This window comes from Lonchura striata, chromosome 3 (genome assembly GCF_050655825.1).
Source record: "Lonchura striata isolate lonStrDom1 chromosome 3, ASM5065582v1, whole genome shotgun sequence".
Taxonomy (NCBI): Eukaryota; Metazoa; Chordata; class Aves; order Passeriformes; family Estrildidae; genus Lonchura; species Lonchura striata.
Window position 1 is genome coordinate 68944711 of NC_140705.1, and position 15991 is coordinate 68960701.

At 40.6% G+C, this 15991-nt stretch overlaps 1 protein-coding gene across 2 annotated transcripts in view; it reads left to right on the plus strand.

The window, feature by feature from the left end:
• The window catches only part of B3GALNT2 (beta-1,3-N-acetylgalactosaminyltransferase 2), a 30455-nt gene continuing 14464 nt past the window's right edge, over positions 1-15991 (plus strand). For both annotated transcript variants that reach the window (XM_021527096.4, XM_085576782.1), the window contains exons 1-4: positions 1-172; positions 12757-12904; positions 14174-14274; positions 15328-15521. In XM_021527096.4, coding sequence (XP_021382771.2) covers positions 79-172; positions 12757-12904; positions 14174-14274; positions 15328-15521 — 537 coding nt within the window. In that variant the 5' untranslated portion in view covers positions 1-78. The remainder of the gene's footprint in view (positions 173-12756; positions 12905-14173; positions 14275-15327; positions 15522-15991) is intronic.

Sequence of the window (15991 nt, forward strand, 5' to 3'; positions counted from 1 at the left end):
GGCCGAGCCGGGCCGTCGCGCCGGCGCCGCTGGGAGAGGCCGGCGAGAAGGGGACGGGGCCGGCGGCTGCGGCGGCCAATGCGAAACTGGCTGGTGCTGCTGTGCCCCTGTGTGGTCGGGGTCGCGCTGCACCTCTGGCTGCTGCTAAGCTGCCCCGGGAGCCGCCCGGCAGGTAGGAGAGGGGCGGGCGGCGGGGGATGCCTGGGGCGTCCGGGCGGGCTGGGCTCCTCCACCCTCTCTCCAGGCGAGGAGAGGTCGGGGCTGGCGGGGCAGGCGAGGGCCGGGGATGCTCGGACCGGGGCAGCGCCAGAGTGCCCGCGGGGCTCGCCGGGAGGGGAGGGAGCGTCTGGAGAGCGGAGCGGCGGGAGCAGCGCAGGCTCCGCCGCCCGAAGCGAGGTGCCGAGGGGCGCGGCGGCGGTGCGGGCGCCGCGGGTGCGGAGCCGCTGTGCGGGGCGGCAGCTCCCGCTTCCCGGCGCCGCTGCCGCCCTCCCGCTCCCACCGAGCCACGTGGGGAAGGAATTCCCACTGATCCCCCTCGTGTCGCGTCATTCCCCGTCCTAGGAATAGCTCTTCGCACTGCGCTGTGTTTGCCTCAGCGGGCTTTAAAACCCCTGCGCTGCAAAAAGCTATTCATAGGACCGGGTATCATCCAGCATAAGTGGAATCCGATCCTAGACGGCTTCCCTTGTGCTCCTTATAAAATAAGGTGTGGTTTTCAGGCCACGAATCTTCATGCCTGAGGAAGCGGGCATCTGTTGGAACAAAAACTTTTGTCAGCTACCCACAGGTGCTGTTTGACGATATTAGAAAATACCGTACATGAACACGGAATGGTGTTTTTGGTACTTGGGGTGTGCTTAGAACTGTTTAGTGACCCAGTAGCCTGTTCCTAATGGACCCACACTCTGCAAGAGGTGCCTGTTTCCCGTGCAGGGTGTGCACAGCATGAGGAAACAAGAGTCTGCTGATTGCCAGTGGTAATTAATAGTGCAAATAGGCAAGAAGTATTGCACTATTGCATAGTCTGAAGGCTGCAAAGTCGGATAGGTGTCTGTCTGTATTCTGGCTTTTGCATATCACATCAGCAGTGGTCACACTTGAATTATAAAAGAAAGGGAGATATAATTATTGAACTTCTAGCCTGATATGCATTTCAATTGCCTGGTTGGTTTTATTTATCTTTCACGGTGCCATTTCAGAGCATCAGAGCATTAATTTGGCGTTAGAAGTGGCAGTGTGGAATCTCATGATGACCTTTCCCATGTAGATGTGTTTTCCACTAACAAACATTTCTAAAGAAAATCCAGAAGTTTCTCAGTTGGTGTTGGTTTGAATGAGTGGTTTAGGTCACTTAAATAATCATTGTTAAAGGTATTAGCAAAAGTAGGAGTAACACCAATTTTTAAAAGAGCAGCTTAAGAAACTTGGATATCAAGGTTCTCTCTGTTGCTTACTGCATGGATGAAATGTCCCAAGGAAACTCCAGTTAGAATTAATTTAGAATGATTTACACAGAGACAAAAGACTCAAAAGGATAAGGGTTGAGTCACAATGTTCAGGGTGGATCCCCTTGCTTTTCAAACTCCTGATGGAGTTTAGGTGTAGCTAAATCCAATCTTGGTCTCCGGCTTCATCAGAGGTTTATATCTAAATGATTTGTCAGCCCTTAATCAATGACTAACTTAACAAAGTGATTTTCCTTTCCTAAAAGTAAGTACAGTGGGTGAGAAGTGATAGGAAATCTAGGTATATGTTTCCTCCAGTACCTTAAAGTTTCCATCAGTTGCTGTTACTCTTTTTTAGAATGGGGCATTTGCAAATGTTCTATTTTTCTTAAGATACATGGAAGAATCATCACATTATCCCCTGTCCACCAGGTGCTCAAAAAACCTTAATTCTCTACTGAGTCCCTTAAATTTTTTGGGTGCCGTCTCAACTTCTGCTTTCCATAGTGCTTGCTGTGCTGCTGCTGCCATTTGCCTCAGCTTTCCCTAATTACATAGGGAATGTCCCCTAATTAGAATATCACCTATAGACCTGTACAGTTTCACATTCTGAGGGAGTCTGTGAAAGTTCAGCAAACATGGGATGAGCAATTGTGGGTGAATGTTTATACCTCTGTGGAAGTCTGTTGAAGGTATATTGTGAACTTTTCCAAGTAAAAGAAAGTTCCTTTTTATCTTCCTGCAAGGTGGACTGACAATAAAGGACACATCTGTCACACCTGGCTCTGTTTTCCACAGTATGTGGCTCCTTGTAGCTGTTAAAGTTGCAATATTGGGTACTGCAGCTCTCAGTGGGGCCATGTTGGCATTTAAGAGCTGATAATCAATTGCTGGATGCCACCTCCCACCCAGTTTTCAGACTGGCCAAGTGGGTGAATTGTACAGTGGGTTCTGGAAATAAGGTGCCATTTTTCTAAGTCTGCTTTCCCAGGATTATTTCCATTTTGTGCTGCAGAGGAGTGGGGCACTGCAGTACCTTGGTAGTCTTTGGATTGGGAATGCAGGCACTGTACCCCCTGGTTTCTCTCAGGTTTAGGGGCAAGATTTGAACCAAAGGACCACACACAGCTGACCACCAGGCGCCAAGCTTGGATATTCAAAATTTCAAAACCCAAAGTAGTTCCATTGTGATCTTCCACTGCAAAGCAAGTAGACAACATTCACTTCTCGCCCAGAGCCATAAATTAACTTTCGTGGTTTGGCGAATAACGCTTGTTCTGTTCACTGCAGTGCTTTTAACTCTGTGCTGTCCAAGCTGTACACCCAGCTTCTCAGCATCCTGTTGCATTAATACTGAAATTCGTGCTCCTGTGTCTGTGTGAAATTTTGTCAGTTGTTGAGGGCCAACAGGAATGAGAATGTATTTTGCTTTAGTGATGGATCTGAGTTCAAGTTCAAAGGAATCTGAGGGAAACAAAGAATCAACTTTCCTCAGTTTGCTGTCATCAGGGTAATCCAATATGTTCCCATTCTGTTCTTCAGGGGATACAAATTATTTCCTAATCAATACAATGTCAGGGTGATGGAAATCCCACATGAACATAAATCTGATGTTTTCCTCCATTTTTTTTCTAATTTTCTTCTTTTAACTGATTTTGCAGCTGCTCCATTTTCAAAGATGCTATTAATTCAATTGCCTTTAGGAGTTGTATTTCTTCCTTTAAGTATAGTACACTTTTATTGTTATTCTTGCTATCTTGATAAGCAGCTTATAACCAGGTTCCTAGCATTTTGCAAATAATTCCTTTTCCATCCTTTATCTGGCCCTGGTCACCTTTAGCTGTCATTTCACAGCTATACAGCCAGGCCGGTTAACACAACTCTGTTCTTCTGAGAATTTGGAACTTGGACTTATTCTGTGCTTTTTAAAGTAATCTGTGTTTCTATTTGACATCCAGTTAAATATGCCAATTTGTCACAAATGAGTGGTTTAGGTTGGTTAAAGAATCACTGTCAAAGGTAGTAGCAAAAATGGGTATCACCTGGATTTAACCTGAGCTCACAACTAGGCACCATGCAGGCAATTCAGTCATTTCCTGCTGCCTCCCACCCCTGCAGTGGGATGGGGAAGAGGATGGGAGTGGGGGGAAAGGAAAAAAATATTGTGGATTGAGAAAGGGAGGACCGACTTAGAATTCATTTAGAACAATTTACACAGAGATTGAAAATGCAAAAGTGTAAGGGAGACCCTCCTGCTGAGTCATGAGATTTAGAGTGTACCCCCTTACTTTCTAAGCTCCTCGTGGAGCTGAGGTGCAGCTAGGTCCAGTCTTAGTCTGACTTGGTCAACGATCAATATCTAAAGGATTTAGCAGCACTTAATCATTGACTAATTTAAAACTCACAAAGTGATCTACAAAGTGATAGTATTTACTATAATTGCTGCAGTGACTTCATTATACATCCAAGACAGCAACATTCATGCTATACTGGCAGAAGAGCATCTAAGTCAGTTCACACATGCACGCACACTGACACAAAGAGATATATTTATATACAGGGATATATAGGTATCAGTGTATAGAGGTATATCTGTAAAAAATTCCCCTGGAGTTCAGTGAAATGCTCACTTTATATATCTTGGCATTTCTCAGTGGGAAAGGGTTGAGCCTCAAGGAATGGAAGGATTCAGCCTGTCACCAGTTTTGGGTGCTGATCCTGAGAACTTTGTGAACTGGAGAGTCTGTGAACTCTGAGACATCCTACTTAGGGAGTTGCTGGTGTCAGCCTGCTGTGATCTTGGAGAGCTAAAGGACCAGTTTTTAGGGTTCTTTAGATACTTGGGTTTAGTCATCTATAAATTTCTACCCTGAACACAGTCTTGGTTGGTAATTGGTAATTGCTGGAATTTTCAAATATCCAGTGTCTATAGAGTCTGTTCCACTCAGGGTATAGTTCAGGTAAGGAATGTTCCAGGCCTGTCAGGGGATGACTGATTACTCCTACTGTCCTTCTTTCCTTGATCATGCCACAGGAGTTCCTTCCCATGGTCAGTGTCCCCCTCACCTTAACCGTGGTGGGGCTGATTCCTGGTCAAGTCAAGGGACACTTCACTGCCCAGCTCATTACAGAAAGGTCTAATGGGAATTTCAGAGGTGGAGCAGCCCTGAGGAGGGGAAGGAATGCACCACTTGGAAGTTGGGGAAGGAGAGAAGTAGCTCTTCAGAGTTTCCCCGTTTCAATCAGGTATTATTGGAGTTGATATTCATTACTGTAAAACCCTGCTGCATCAGATAATGTCAGGATAACTAGAATTTTTAATAAGTGGGTTTTTAATACCGAAAGAGCAAGTGAATGGTATCTGTGCAGGGCTTATTTAGTTGTAAATAAATACTATTGTAAAGTTACTATTGAGTAATGTACTCATGCTCAGGAGAGGAATAATGATGCCTCCTCTAAAATGAGAGCATATGTCATCCATAGGAAAATGCTCAATACTGTATGTGTGTTGTTGTTTTGTAGGCCTAATCCTTGCATGGTATTTAAGGAAGAATCTGTCTCTTAGCCTTCAAAGTACCATAAAATGTACAAGATGTAGGTATGGCTGCCTTAGCAGAAGAAAGAGGGATGAGCCAAGGAACCTCAGATGTCTTCTGTGTTGCGGTTTTTTTGTTTTTATTATTATTGTTCAGAGTGTTTTAGGAACATTAGTGAATTTGTATACAAGAGAAAAAAATGTATTAATTTATTAAAAGGCTTCTCGAATCTGAAACTACTGAAGAGGATCTGGTACTGCCTGATAAAGCCAGTCTTGTTTCACTTGAGTGATTTTTTTCCTTGTTTACTACCCCAGTTGCTCTTTACTACCTATCACCTGGAATCCCTGGTGTGAATAAAAAGTAGATCTTATCATAGGGCAATGTTTTGCAATAGCTGTGACTTAAAAATGTGTAATTTGTGTATTCTCTGGTATTTCTGTGTAGTTGTGTACGATAGTTGTGTGCTATCTCAACAGTTGCAGAATTAGCTACCAGTAGAGGTTAAAGACAGAGTGAACAGCAATTCTGTTTTTTGAAGAGTTTAATTACCCTCCCAAATAATAATCACCAAAAATTCAAATGGAAATCTGTCAAAAAGTTGATAATCTGTTTTAGTGATTATTAACCTTGGCTTCATTGACTCACTAATGAAAGATTGGAATAGGCATTCCCAGCCATCAATTCTGCTTACTATTTCTATTAAGCAGCTCTTAGTTTCTGTCATAAAATGGCAGGTGGGCAGCCTACATTTATTTAGTGAGGGCTCAGGGTGGCTTTTTGTCTGTTCACTTGGATTCCTAGCAGCTGTAGGAAGAGGCTGTTCCAGAGGCTTGTTGTCCTGATTAAAATTATGTTCTCATTTCTAGCCTAAGCCTACTTGCATGTAGTTTATGTCCTTTAATTCTTAAACCTTTCAGTCAAAAGGGTCTTTCTTCTCCTTCAAGTACGTCTTCAGCATGTAACTATAGAGGTCAAAGGTGTCTGTTTTAAACCTTTGCTTTCTTAAGTTGAGCTCTTCAGGTACTTCTAACTTCTAGTGGAAAATAGGCTTTCCATTTCTAGAAAACAGTTCTGTTTTTTATCTATAGATCAGATGGCTTTAAATGCATACAGTGTTCCAGTCTCCACTCATTCCATCTACTTTTCTTCCTCTATTGGAAGGACCTTCTGTAATGAAGTCTTCCTTTTAACCATCCCTTATGCAAAGCCTGTAGTTTGCCTGCATTCTTGGCCCTCAGTTGTGTCTCTCCCTGTGCATTGTTCAGGCTTTCTCTGTGTTCGTGATCACATTTACCATGGTGTCACAGAAGAGCTAGTACACTTCTTGTAGGCAGTACTCAGCAATTGGAAAACAATAAATAAGATGAAATCTGAGATCAAAGGCCTTTGTTTTAGTGTCCTGACTTTGGTGGCATCCTGCTTTTTTTTGTTCAGTTAATGAGACTGTAATTCACACTTCTGGACAAGATTTGTGCAGAAGCATGCTTTTAGATTTAATTGCAGTCTTGTCTAACTGGTTACAAACAAGTGCTATCCAAAGAAAGTTCGTGAGTAGGAAGCTTAGTTAATTTTTTGTAAAAGTCTTAGATAAATGCTAATTATAAAATGACCTCAGAAACTTGAGAAGGAACAGACAGACCTGCTTTTAGCACTCCAGGTGGATTCATTGCTAATTGTGTATTTTAATTGATAGCACAGATCTTATTGAGTAGGAAGTTACTCACTGTCGGGCTTCAGCTACAGGGCCTTATCAGAAAACCCTACACATTCTGTATAATCTTCTGGTACTTTGCTGATCTAAGGTAATGCCCTTTGAGTTGTTACTCCTGTTACATTTTTGGAGTGTGGGGGGGGGATGGCAGCTAAATATTGGCCCTTTTGAATTTGCGAGAGTCAATCTTCTACTAGTGAACAATTATGCAACAGATTAAAACCCACCATTTTCTAGAGTCTGCTTGTACACCATCTGTTGTCCTGTGGCACAGCATGTACTTCTTCAGGCACTGGCCTAATGGAACCAAAATATGGAAACAAGCTATGAGGTAAAGTTTTGCTAAAATATTGGACTTTTTCTTAAGAAAGGATGTTGTCTGAAATCTGGTAGTCCTGTCTGTCAGGGAGTAGCATGCTTGGTCACAAAGTTATTTCATCTTTTGTAGGTATGTAAAGAGTTACAGACTGGGGGCCTTGGAAATGAAACTCAGCAGGTCAGGTTTGGCATTGGCAGTAGATGTGCAGTCCTGCCTAAAATGCTAGTTGTTGCCCACCCTTCATCTGTAAGATCTTCATATGGCATGTTTTTTCATGTCATCCCCAACATAAAACAATCCCCTAACTTTTGATGGGCACAAAATAATTGGCAAAGAATACACAAAATAAGCTGATGATATTTTCCAAATGAATTGGGATTTTTTTTAGGGCTTTTAGTTATTCCGTAGACAGATGTCTGAGACATTGTGAACTACTGATGAGTGGCACTGGAATTGTATTTTTGTATTTTGGCACTGGAGCAGGGGGCAAAGAGGACGAGTTCCACCAGAGTTGGCTGAATTAAGGTTTCCAACAGTTATCCTCTAAATTGCCCACTGATTGGAACAGCAAGAAGAGAGTAAGTAGCCTTGTCTGGGAGCACACTTTTGTTCCATGGCAGCAGGGATTGGTAGCCAATTTTCATCAGATAAAGGTGCTATACTCTGCTTCCTCTGTCCTGCCAGAACCCCACCCCTTCCCTTCACAAAATAAAAAAAGAAAAGGAGGCATCAGTTTGTGTTGCAAAAAGATTTTGCCTTTTTGTTTTTTTACTTTTCTACTGATGCTTTGCCATTGTTCCTAGTTTTGTCTTGAAATGTGCGAGTATTATATAATTAGGTGTTTTAGGGTATCATTGCTGTACCACTGTTATTACTCCCACTTGGCAGTTCAGAAGGACCCTGCTGTCCTATTTCTTAGAAGGAATGCTGTTGATGTAAAGCAAACGGAAACCTCTGCCTGCAGAGGTTTGTTCTTTGAATCTGTAAATCTTGTATAAAAGCTTATCTGCCTCACAGAGTACTGCAGGGACCAGGGGTGCACATCTTGGCAATTTCTAGGTCTGGGGTGAAGTAGGTACTGCAGGGAGGTCAGGTAGCTCTGCTTGCAGCAAAACATGTAATGCAGATGAGCTGTAGCAGATTACTTTAGGTGAAGTAGATTAAAAGGGGGAAAGAGCTGCTTTTGCTCTTTGGTTTCTTCTTTTTCTGTGTGTGTCAGTATTCTGTGAATACAAATCTTTATATTGAGTTAATTCCTCCCGTTGTGTTTGTTTGGATCTTTCTCAAAGTAGCAGAAAAGAAAAAAAAGTATTAAAACTCAGGAATATGATTGCAAAATCACAGGAATAGGCAGAGATAAAAATGTGTGGGTTTTTTTATTTTGGAGGAGTGTTGCTTATCTTACGAAGTGGATTAGTTGAGAATACTCTAAATAACTTCTGCTTGTCCTACTTAGTTCCATTCATTGATTTATTCAGGAATTAAAAAAAGAAAAAAAGAGAAAAGCTGCATTGGTAGCAGAAGATGCAAAGCCTGCCTTATGTAGAACTGACTTATTTCAGCTGTGTCCAGTGGAGGTGCTCTGGTGGCTGATACTGCAAGTAAGCCTACACTGCTGTGTTTCTCAGTGCAGGCACTAATGAGTATTTTCTTTGTCCACTCCTGTTGCATGAAATATGGAAGCTTAATCACTTTGTGGACTGCCTATTATGTCAAATTTCACTGAAAATGACTGGCAAATTTAGTAGTTGATTGGGGACTCATCAATAGAAATATGTTTAGCCAAGACTGTGTTTGTTGACAAAATCAATCTAAGTGATCTCTCACTCTTTTCACTGTCTTATAATGAAGCAAATATAATTAACAGCCTAATTTAACATTTTATTGAGAATCAGTCTCATGGGAAGATGAGGTACATATTCATCTTTGTAGTTTGAGATTTTGAAAAACTTCAAGAGCTGTTGACTGCTCCTGAAGTGGTTAAAATCTGAGCATGGTCAGCAGACTGCCTGTCAGTGGTGACCCCTTTCCATGGCCAGCTCAGCAGGACACACACCTCTGCATCTCTAGTACTGTCTTCTAATGGCACAGCTTTGTACTCTACATAAGCACTTGTTTACTTTTCCCTGTATCTCTCCCAAACTTTGATCTGTTGCTAGTCAAGCCTGACAGACAGGTGGAGGTTGATCAGCGCTTTCACCCACTTAATGAAAATTGGTGACTGAGAAGCCTGTGAAAGCTTCCTGAAGCTGATACTGAGATGAAAATCAAGTATGGTCAGATGTCAGAGAATTGTGTGGAAGCCAGTCCTTACACATATCAGAGCCCAAGAAAGCTTCAGTAGGAGCTTACTATGAGCAATGTGACACAAGGTACTGGCAGACTGGACTTAGCAGTACTTCTGTCAGCTCTAGGTCTGCTGACAGCTGCTGTAGAGAATTAAATGAACCTCAGCAGCTGAGGGAGGGCTGCTTGCTTTCATGTTTTTGTAGGTTCTGCTGTGGAACAGGTAGGCTTTGTGTATTTGTCTCAGGCTCTACTGAGAAATCTTGGGCTAAGTAATGCAACTGAGGTGCAGCTCTGAATTAAGTAAGAATTCAAAAACAAGGTAGGCAGTGGCGGTGTGACCTTTGGATTGGAAAGCTTCCTCTTCTTCTCCATACATTTGGTCTGCAATGCTTTTAGGGTTTAATGGAATGTGATATGTAGCTTTTTTATTTTTCTTTTTTTAACCCCCTTCACAAACTACAAAATTTACAGTTTTTTCTTGTCTTTGAAATCAGAAAATGTAGAGATGCAGTTATCTTGCACAAGCAGTTCCAGGTAAGAGTGAGGTATATGATATGATACTATCCGACACTGAAAATTTTGGCCTAAAAGTGCACAAAAATAGAATGGAAGATAAATAGCTTTAGTCCTCAGTGGCAAGTATTGATTGCTTGTCTAAATTGTCACTATTGACTTATAGGTTAGAAATGTTTTCTCTTAAATTATGCTGCATCAGAGAATATTTATGCTCATATTGGAATTATCCTTATAAATTAATAATAGCCTTAGTGTTTTTTCCCTGTACTTCTCACTTTATCTCCCTTTTTTAAAATAGTGTGAGTTTAAAGAAACACATATGAATCTATTTTCCTGAAATTTTAGCATTATTCCTACTTTTCCTTAGCAAGTAGAAATCTTTACTAACAAGCAAAAAATGTTTTGTCAAAGTAAGCGGGTTTTTTTTTTTTTTAATTTTTAGTGGTTTTGAAAGTAAAATGACATAACTCTTGGGACAGAGAACACAATCTTCTGAATATAGACCACTGCAATGCTGTTCTAAAAGCAGGAGGATATTAATTCTGAAGCATCTGTTACATTAACATTGTTCCCATGTGGATGGTTCATAAGGAAAAGCTTCACTCATTTTAAAATACAAGCTAATTAGAAGTATATTTGATTTGAGTAGGTTTATTTTTAAATTCATTCGAGCTAACTTATGCTATTCTGAGTCAAGTCACCTCATAGACTTGTGCCCTTAGTTTTATTTTTCTTTAATTTTGATTTAATGGAATGGTTCTGCTTCTTATTAAAAGTGATATCTTAAAAAAGAAATCTGTGTAAACAGTACCTCATCTAATCTACAAGTCTAATAGTCATATTAGATGTATGAACTTTATACTGGAAGGCTTGGAGTTAAGGCTGAAGAATAATCAAAGGATGGATGAAGAACAAGGGGAAAAAGGGATGTGTAAACAGGAATTTGCAATAGTGTTATACTTTATAAACATTTGTCTGTCTCATGTATGTCTGCTGTCTTGAAGAGTTGGTGATTCTTGGCTATGTAATGACCTATGAAGACATACAGAGTCTCTGGATAAATGATATTTGCCAGCATAAAGGAAAACTAAATTGGTATTTCAATTGAGCAGTGTGTTTGACTTACAAGTTTCTTCAGATGTTATATAGGGCACTAGATTTGCTGCTCTGTAGGAAACAAATCATATTCCTAAACCTTGCCACCAATTCAGTTATGGTTGCTGTAGAGGTGCAACGGTTAACTTCAGTGGAAAAATGAAGAATGTTTCTAATGGCTTATTGCTTGGGATTTTAAGTAGTTCTGAGCCTAGGTTGATGGAAGCTTCTCTTAATAGGTTAATGTTCAGCTTAAGTAATTGATAATCTTGTAGCTGTTTTCATTTAAATAATGGTGGAACTTAACCTTTTGATAGAAGTCAGTGTTTGCATACTTAGAACTAAAATATTTAGTGGGAAATAGAATGGGAAAGGTTTACCCGTGGAAACTCACTCTGTAGTTTTTCTGCTTTTGCATTGTTCTGAGAATAAGTTCAAAAACAGGTTTATTTGGCTTTTGGAGTCAGGGCTATTTTCAATAGCCCTGAAGAACAACAACAGAAGTTCTGAAATCTTGATGTCGATTCAGCCTGGAGCAGAGTGAGGCCAAGGCCTCTCCACTGCATGCTGAGCACTGACAGGGGGCTATGAGGCTAGATGGATGTCTGGTGGGATTTGGCACAGCAGTTTTTGTGGCAGATGCTGTGAGGTCCTAGGTTAGTGAGCAGGGTAAAAGAACCCATCTATTCAGCTTCAAAGGGGAGAAAGAGGATGCTGGTACAGAAGGTAGAGTCTGGATAATAATTCAACTCCTTCTAGTGCGAGTTCACAATACAGACTTGGCAGTATTTTTAGTCTCTTAATTAGATTCTAAAAACCTTTTCTATGCTATAGGCAGTAGTTTAAAATGCACTCACATTTATTTTCTTTATCTGCAGCCCAATGAAAAACATAGTGAGATGAGAGGGAAGCAATCCTTTGCTAAAATTAAATACAAATCTGTCTTAACTCTAGGATATCCGATAGATTAAACAAAGCAAATTCACTTTAGCTACTTGCCTGACTGTTTATGGGCTCTAAATCAGAGCTTCTCAGGTCTTTATCTGGTTGTAATCCTGCTTGAAATCAAGTTCAGGTTTCATGATCTCTAAATTAAAACAGCACAAGCTAAATCCTGGATTACAAGTATTGGCAGTGGTATCCAGCTTTGAAGAAAGCCAGAGCATTCCTCTGTGTAGGGATGTAACATCCTGTGTGAAGGCAGAGTGGTGTTCCACTTCAAAAAGTTAGAAACAATAGGCCTTGAGATCCCACACTGAAATTGTGAGGCAGGAAGGTGGTCACAGCAACTTCAGAAAGCACAGGGAAAATGGGCATGTGAGTGAAGAAAGTTTTGGCGTATGGAAAATGTTTCTCTGATTCCGAACCAAGAATGCAAAAGTACTTCTTCTGTTTGTTTTTAGTGTGCAGTTCTTTTGCTTTTGAGATGTCCTTTAATCACAGAATTTCAGAACAGTTTGGGTTGAAGGGACTTTAAAGATCATCTACCTTCAGCTCCCCTGCCATGGGCAGGGATGACTCCCACCAGACCAGGTTGCTCAAAGCCCCATCCTACCTGACCTTGAACACTTTCCAGGATTGAGTCAGCCACAACTTCTCTGGGCAACCTTTGCCAGTGTTTTACCACCCTCTGAGTAAAGAATTTCTTCACAACTTCTAATCTCAGTCTCCCCTATTTTAGTTTAAAGCCTGTTTCTCTTATCCTATCACTATCTGCATTGCACCCCCTCCTTTTTGTTATCCCCCTTTAAGTACTGGAAGACTGGAATTAATTATTGCTTGCAACTCAAGCTTGTGGTTAATATGTGCATAAACTAAATATTTGTCACCTTCTACTTCTAGGTCCACTGTCCTTCTTTCCTCAATGGAAGCTGAAACATTATGATGTTATTGTAGGTGTTCTGTCAGCTCGACACAATCATGAACTACGCAGTGTTATAAGGAACACTTGGTTCAAGCACCTGAAACAACATCCTGCCCTGAACCAACGGTAATCTCTACTGTTTTGTAGCTTGGGCCTGGGGGGCAGGGGGTCAGGACTGTAATGCTGAAATATCTTGATTTAATAATTTTTCTTTTAATGTGTTTCCTAGTTTATTTGTTTGTTTTTTAGCATCTTGTACTCTGACAGATTTTTTCAAGTCTGCTTAATAGTATATAAGAATACTATTTACCTTAGGCTGTAACTACTTTTTATACACTGCTGTTGGCTTTTGCAATTACTTGCCACTGTTTATTAGTGATGTATAAGCCTTTCTCTTTTTTGTGTTGCAATGTACGGTGTGCAGTTTGAATCCTTGGTAGTCCAGGATTTTTGAAAGGAGGCAGGATTGCATTTGGTGAGAGAACCACGAAAGTTCTAGCAAACAGCCTCAACTGTGAAGTTGAGGTTTATTTCCCACTGAAAACTGCACCAAACTGCTGCAGTGTGAGTGGCCCTTTCTGATTGCTTGCATGGATCTGACAGTGTACACAGAAGTCTGTTTTTGCTGAGAAGCTCTGCTGCAGTTCATCCCTGGAAATGCTGCCATCCTCTCACCTTGGTACCTGCCTTGCACTGAGAGTGTTTTGCTGTTCCCAGATGTGGTGTCAGCATGCAGCCTGGAGTGCAGCATAGCCACCTCAGTCATATGAAACTGGGACCATTTATAGCTTGTATGGAGTTCTGGGAGAGCATTTAGCTGCTAAGTGAAAAGATAGGTTAAGGTGGATCCTTGTTCTTTGTGCTTACTTGATATCTTCCTACTATGGAATAAGCATGATTGGAGCTAGAGAGGAACCTCTTGTTGTGTTACAACCCAACGTTGAAATTTTTCATTGTAACAGATTGCCTGGAATCCCTGTTCCTCCTTTGATGCTATGTGTCTTTTTTCTTATTATTATTTTCATTGACTTTTGAATGGGTAGCATTTAAACAATCTTGAATTAAGTAACAAACCCAGGCTAGGAGGGGCAGGTCTCTGGGATCCTTCAGTGTTGCCTTAGGTCTTTTTTGTGTTTAGTGTGCTGGCTGTCTTGTATCTCATCTCTAGCTGCCAATCATCTTGTGACCTCTTAATATAAAATATTAATGTGGATTTGGAATTGAGCTCCTATGAGGGGATTCATGTGGTTGCTCTGCATACCAACTGTCAGGGCTTATTTTTAAGAGGTTCAAAATCTTAACTCTGAAAGACAGGACATGGTGATAAAATTAATTTAATTGAAGATGGAGGGAGGAGGGAAGAGAACTGGTGTTAATAAAAGCAAATTATTTTAGTGTCCTTGTGAAGTTTATAATAGGTGCGCATGGTTGTGCTGTGCCAGTGAAGGACAGAGAAGACCCCTACTCCTGCAAACTTCTGAACATCAGTAACCCAGGTATAGAAGTTAACTTTTAAAAATTCTGTGGTCTGAACTAGCTGTCTTTTCTGAGAGTAGTTTGGGAAGTTTAATTGAGACAACTAGTCTTGAAAACAAATACCTCCTAGAACTTGTTGCATAACCTTCTTGTAAGTACTGTGTGCAGGCCAGATAGGGAGAGATATTTGGGCATGTGAAAGGAAAGCCATTGACTTCTAATGGATTTGCATTTTCCTTATGTCACCAGAGAGTTTCTCCCATATAACATATGTTTTTACTTGATCTATGTGTTAAGTGAAGCTGGAAAGAGACAAAATTACCTGGCAAATGTGAAGAATGTAGCAAGGTGACAGTCTTGAGTATCAGATGGACTTCTAGGGTGACAAAGTGAATTCTCTAAGCAAGGCTGGCTGATCGTTTTTTCAGATTCTGCTTTAGAGAAAAAACAATTAAGAAATGTAAAATGGGGAAAAATTAAATGCCATACAAAAATTCCTAACTAAAATTGTAAATTTCTACTGTCCCCTTTTGGATGTTGTTTAACTTTTGCTCTTTAATACAAGTTATCTAAGGACTGCTAGGTACCTGAGCCATGATTCAACACGAAATGTAACTTCTGTAACTTTCTCTTTGAATGACAACATCCACTGTTCCCAAGTATAAATGGTACCTCAGGGCTTAGGTAGGCAATAATGGCAAAAAGCAGACAGCTGAATTAAGTGGAGGTGTGTGCCATTTTGATACATGAATAATTATTGTATTATGTTAATATACAGGTATTCGTGCAGTCAAATAGCATTTTTGTCTTCCTGCTGTGGATTTATTGTGTTTCTAATATTTTCCCTGTGGCTTTGTAGGCATTGAGTTACAATTGCTATTAGCTTGCAGATTGCTGTATCACTGAAATTTTTCTTGCTGCAGTCTGCAGCCCATTGTATTTTCTTGTACTCTTGTGCACTTATGAGCCATGCTAATTAACCAGAATGCTTTGCATGTAGGCAGTGTGCTTTGTGTGTATCCAGGAACTATGAACTTTTCTCCCCTTACCTCTGGCCTTTCCTTTTCATTCAGTTTTGAATCAGGAAATTGAAGCATTCAGTCTCCCTGAGGACATACCTTCTGTGCTGTCTGAAGACAGAATCGTCAGTGTGAACTTCCGTGTGCTTTACCCCATTGTCATTACCAGCCTTGGGGTATTTTATGAGGCTGATGGCGTAGGATTCCAGAGGAACATCACTGTAAAGCTGTACCAGGCAGAACATGAGGTAGAGTACTATAGTTATCTTTTGAAAGCATGATGTTTCTTTTTTGTGCATTAAGTTCTTAAAGAAAGTGACATGCTGAGTTGGTGAGTTAGAAGACAAATACTTAACTGAAAAGTTTATGAATTATATTTTTCTTCTATTGCGTTTTAAATTCTCATATATCTATACAGAGGCACATCCTGGATAAAGAAAAGATGAAATTCCCTGAGTGCTATGTGTTTATCTAGATGCTGTTATGAAAGAGCACTAAAATCTAATTCCAATGCACAATTTGGGGTTCAAAATATTGATAGTTGTTAAGGAATAAAAATTAAGCTATCTAATATATTTAAAATGCTTGCAGAAACATATATTGGGTGTCTTCAAGCAGAGATGCAGGACAGCCATAGTTTTTTCTTGTCTGTCCTCTGGAAAGACATTTTAAGATTTCTAGAAACTTATAATTTACTGGTAATAATCAGACTTCATTG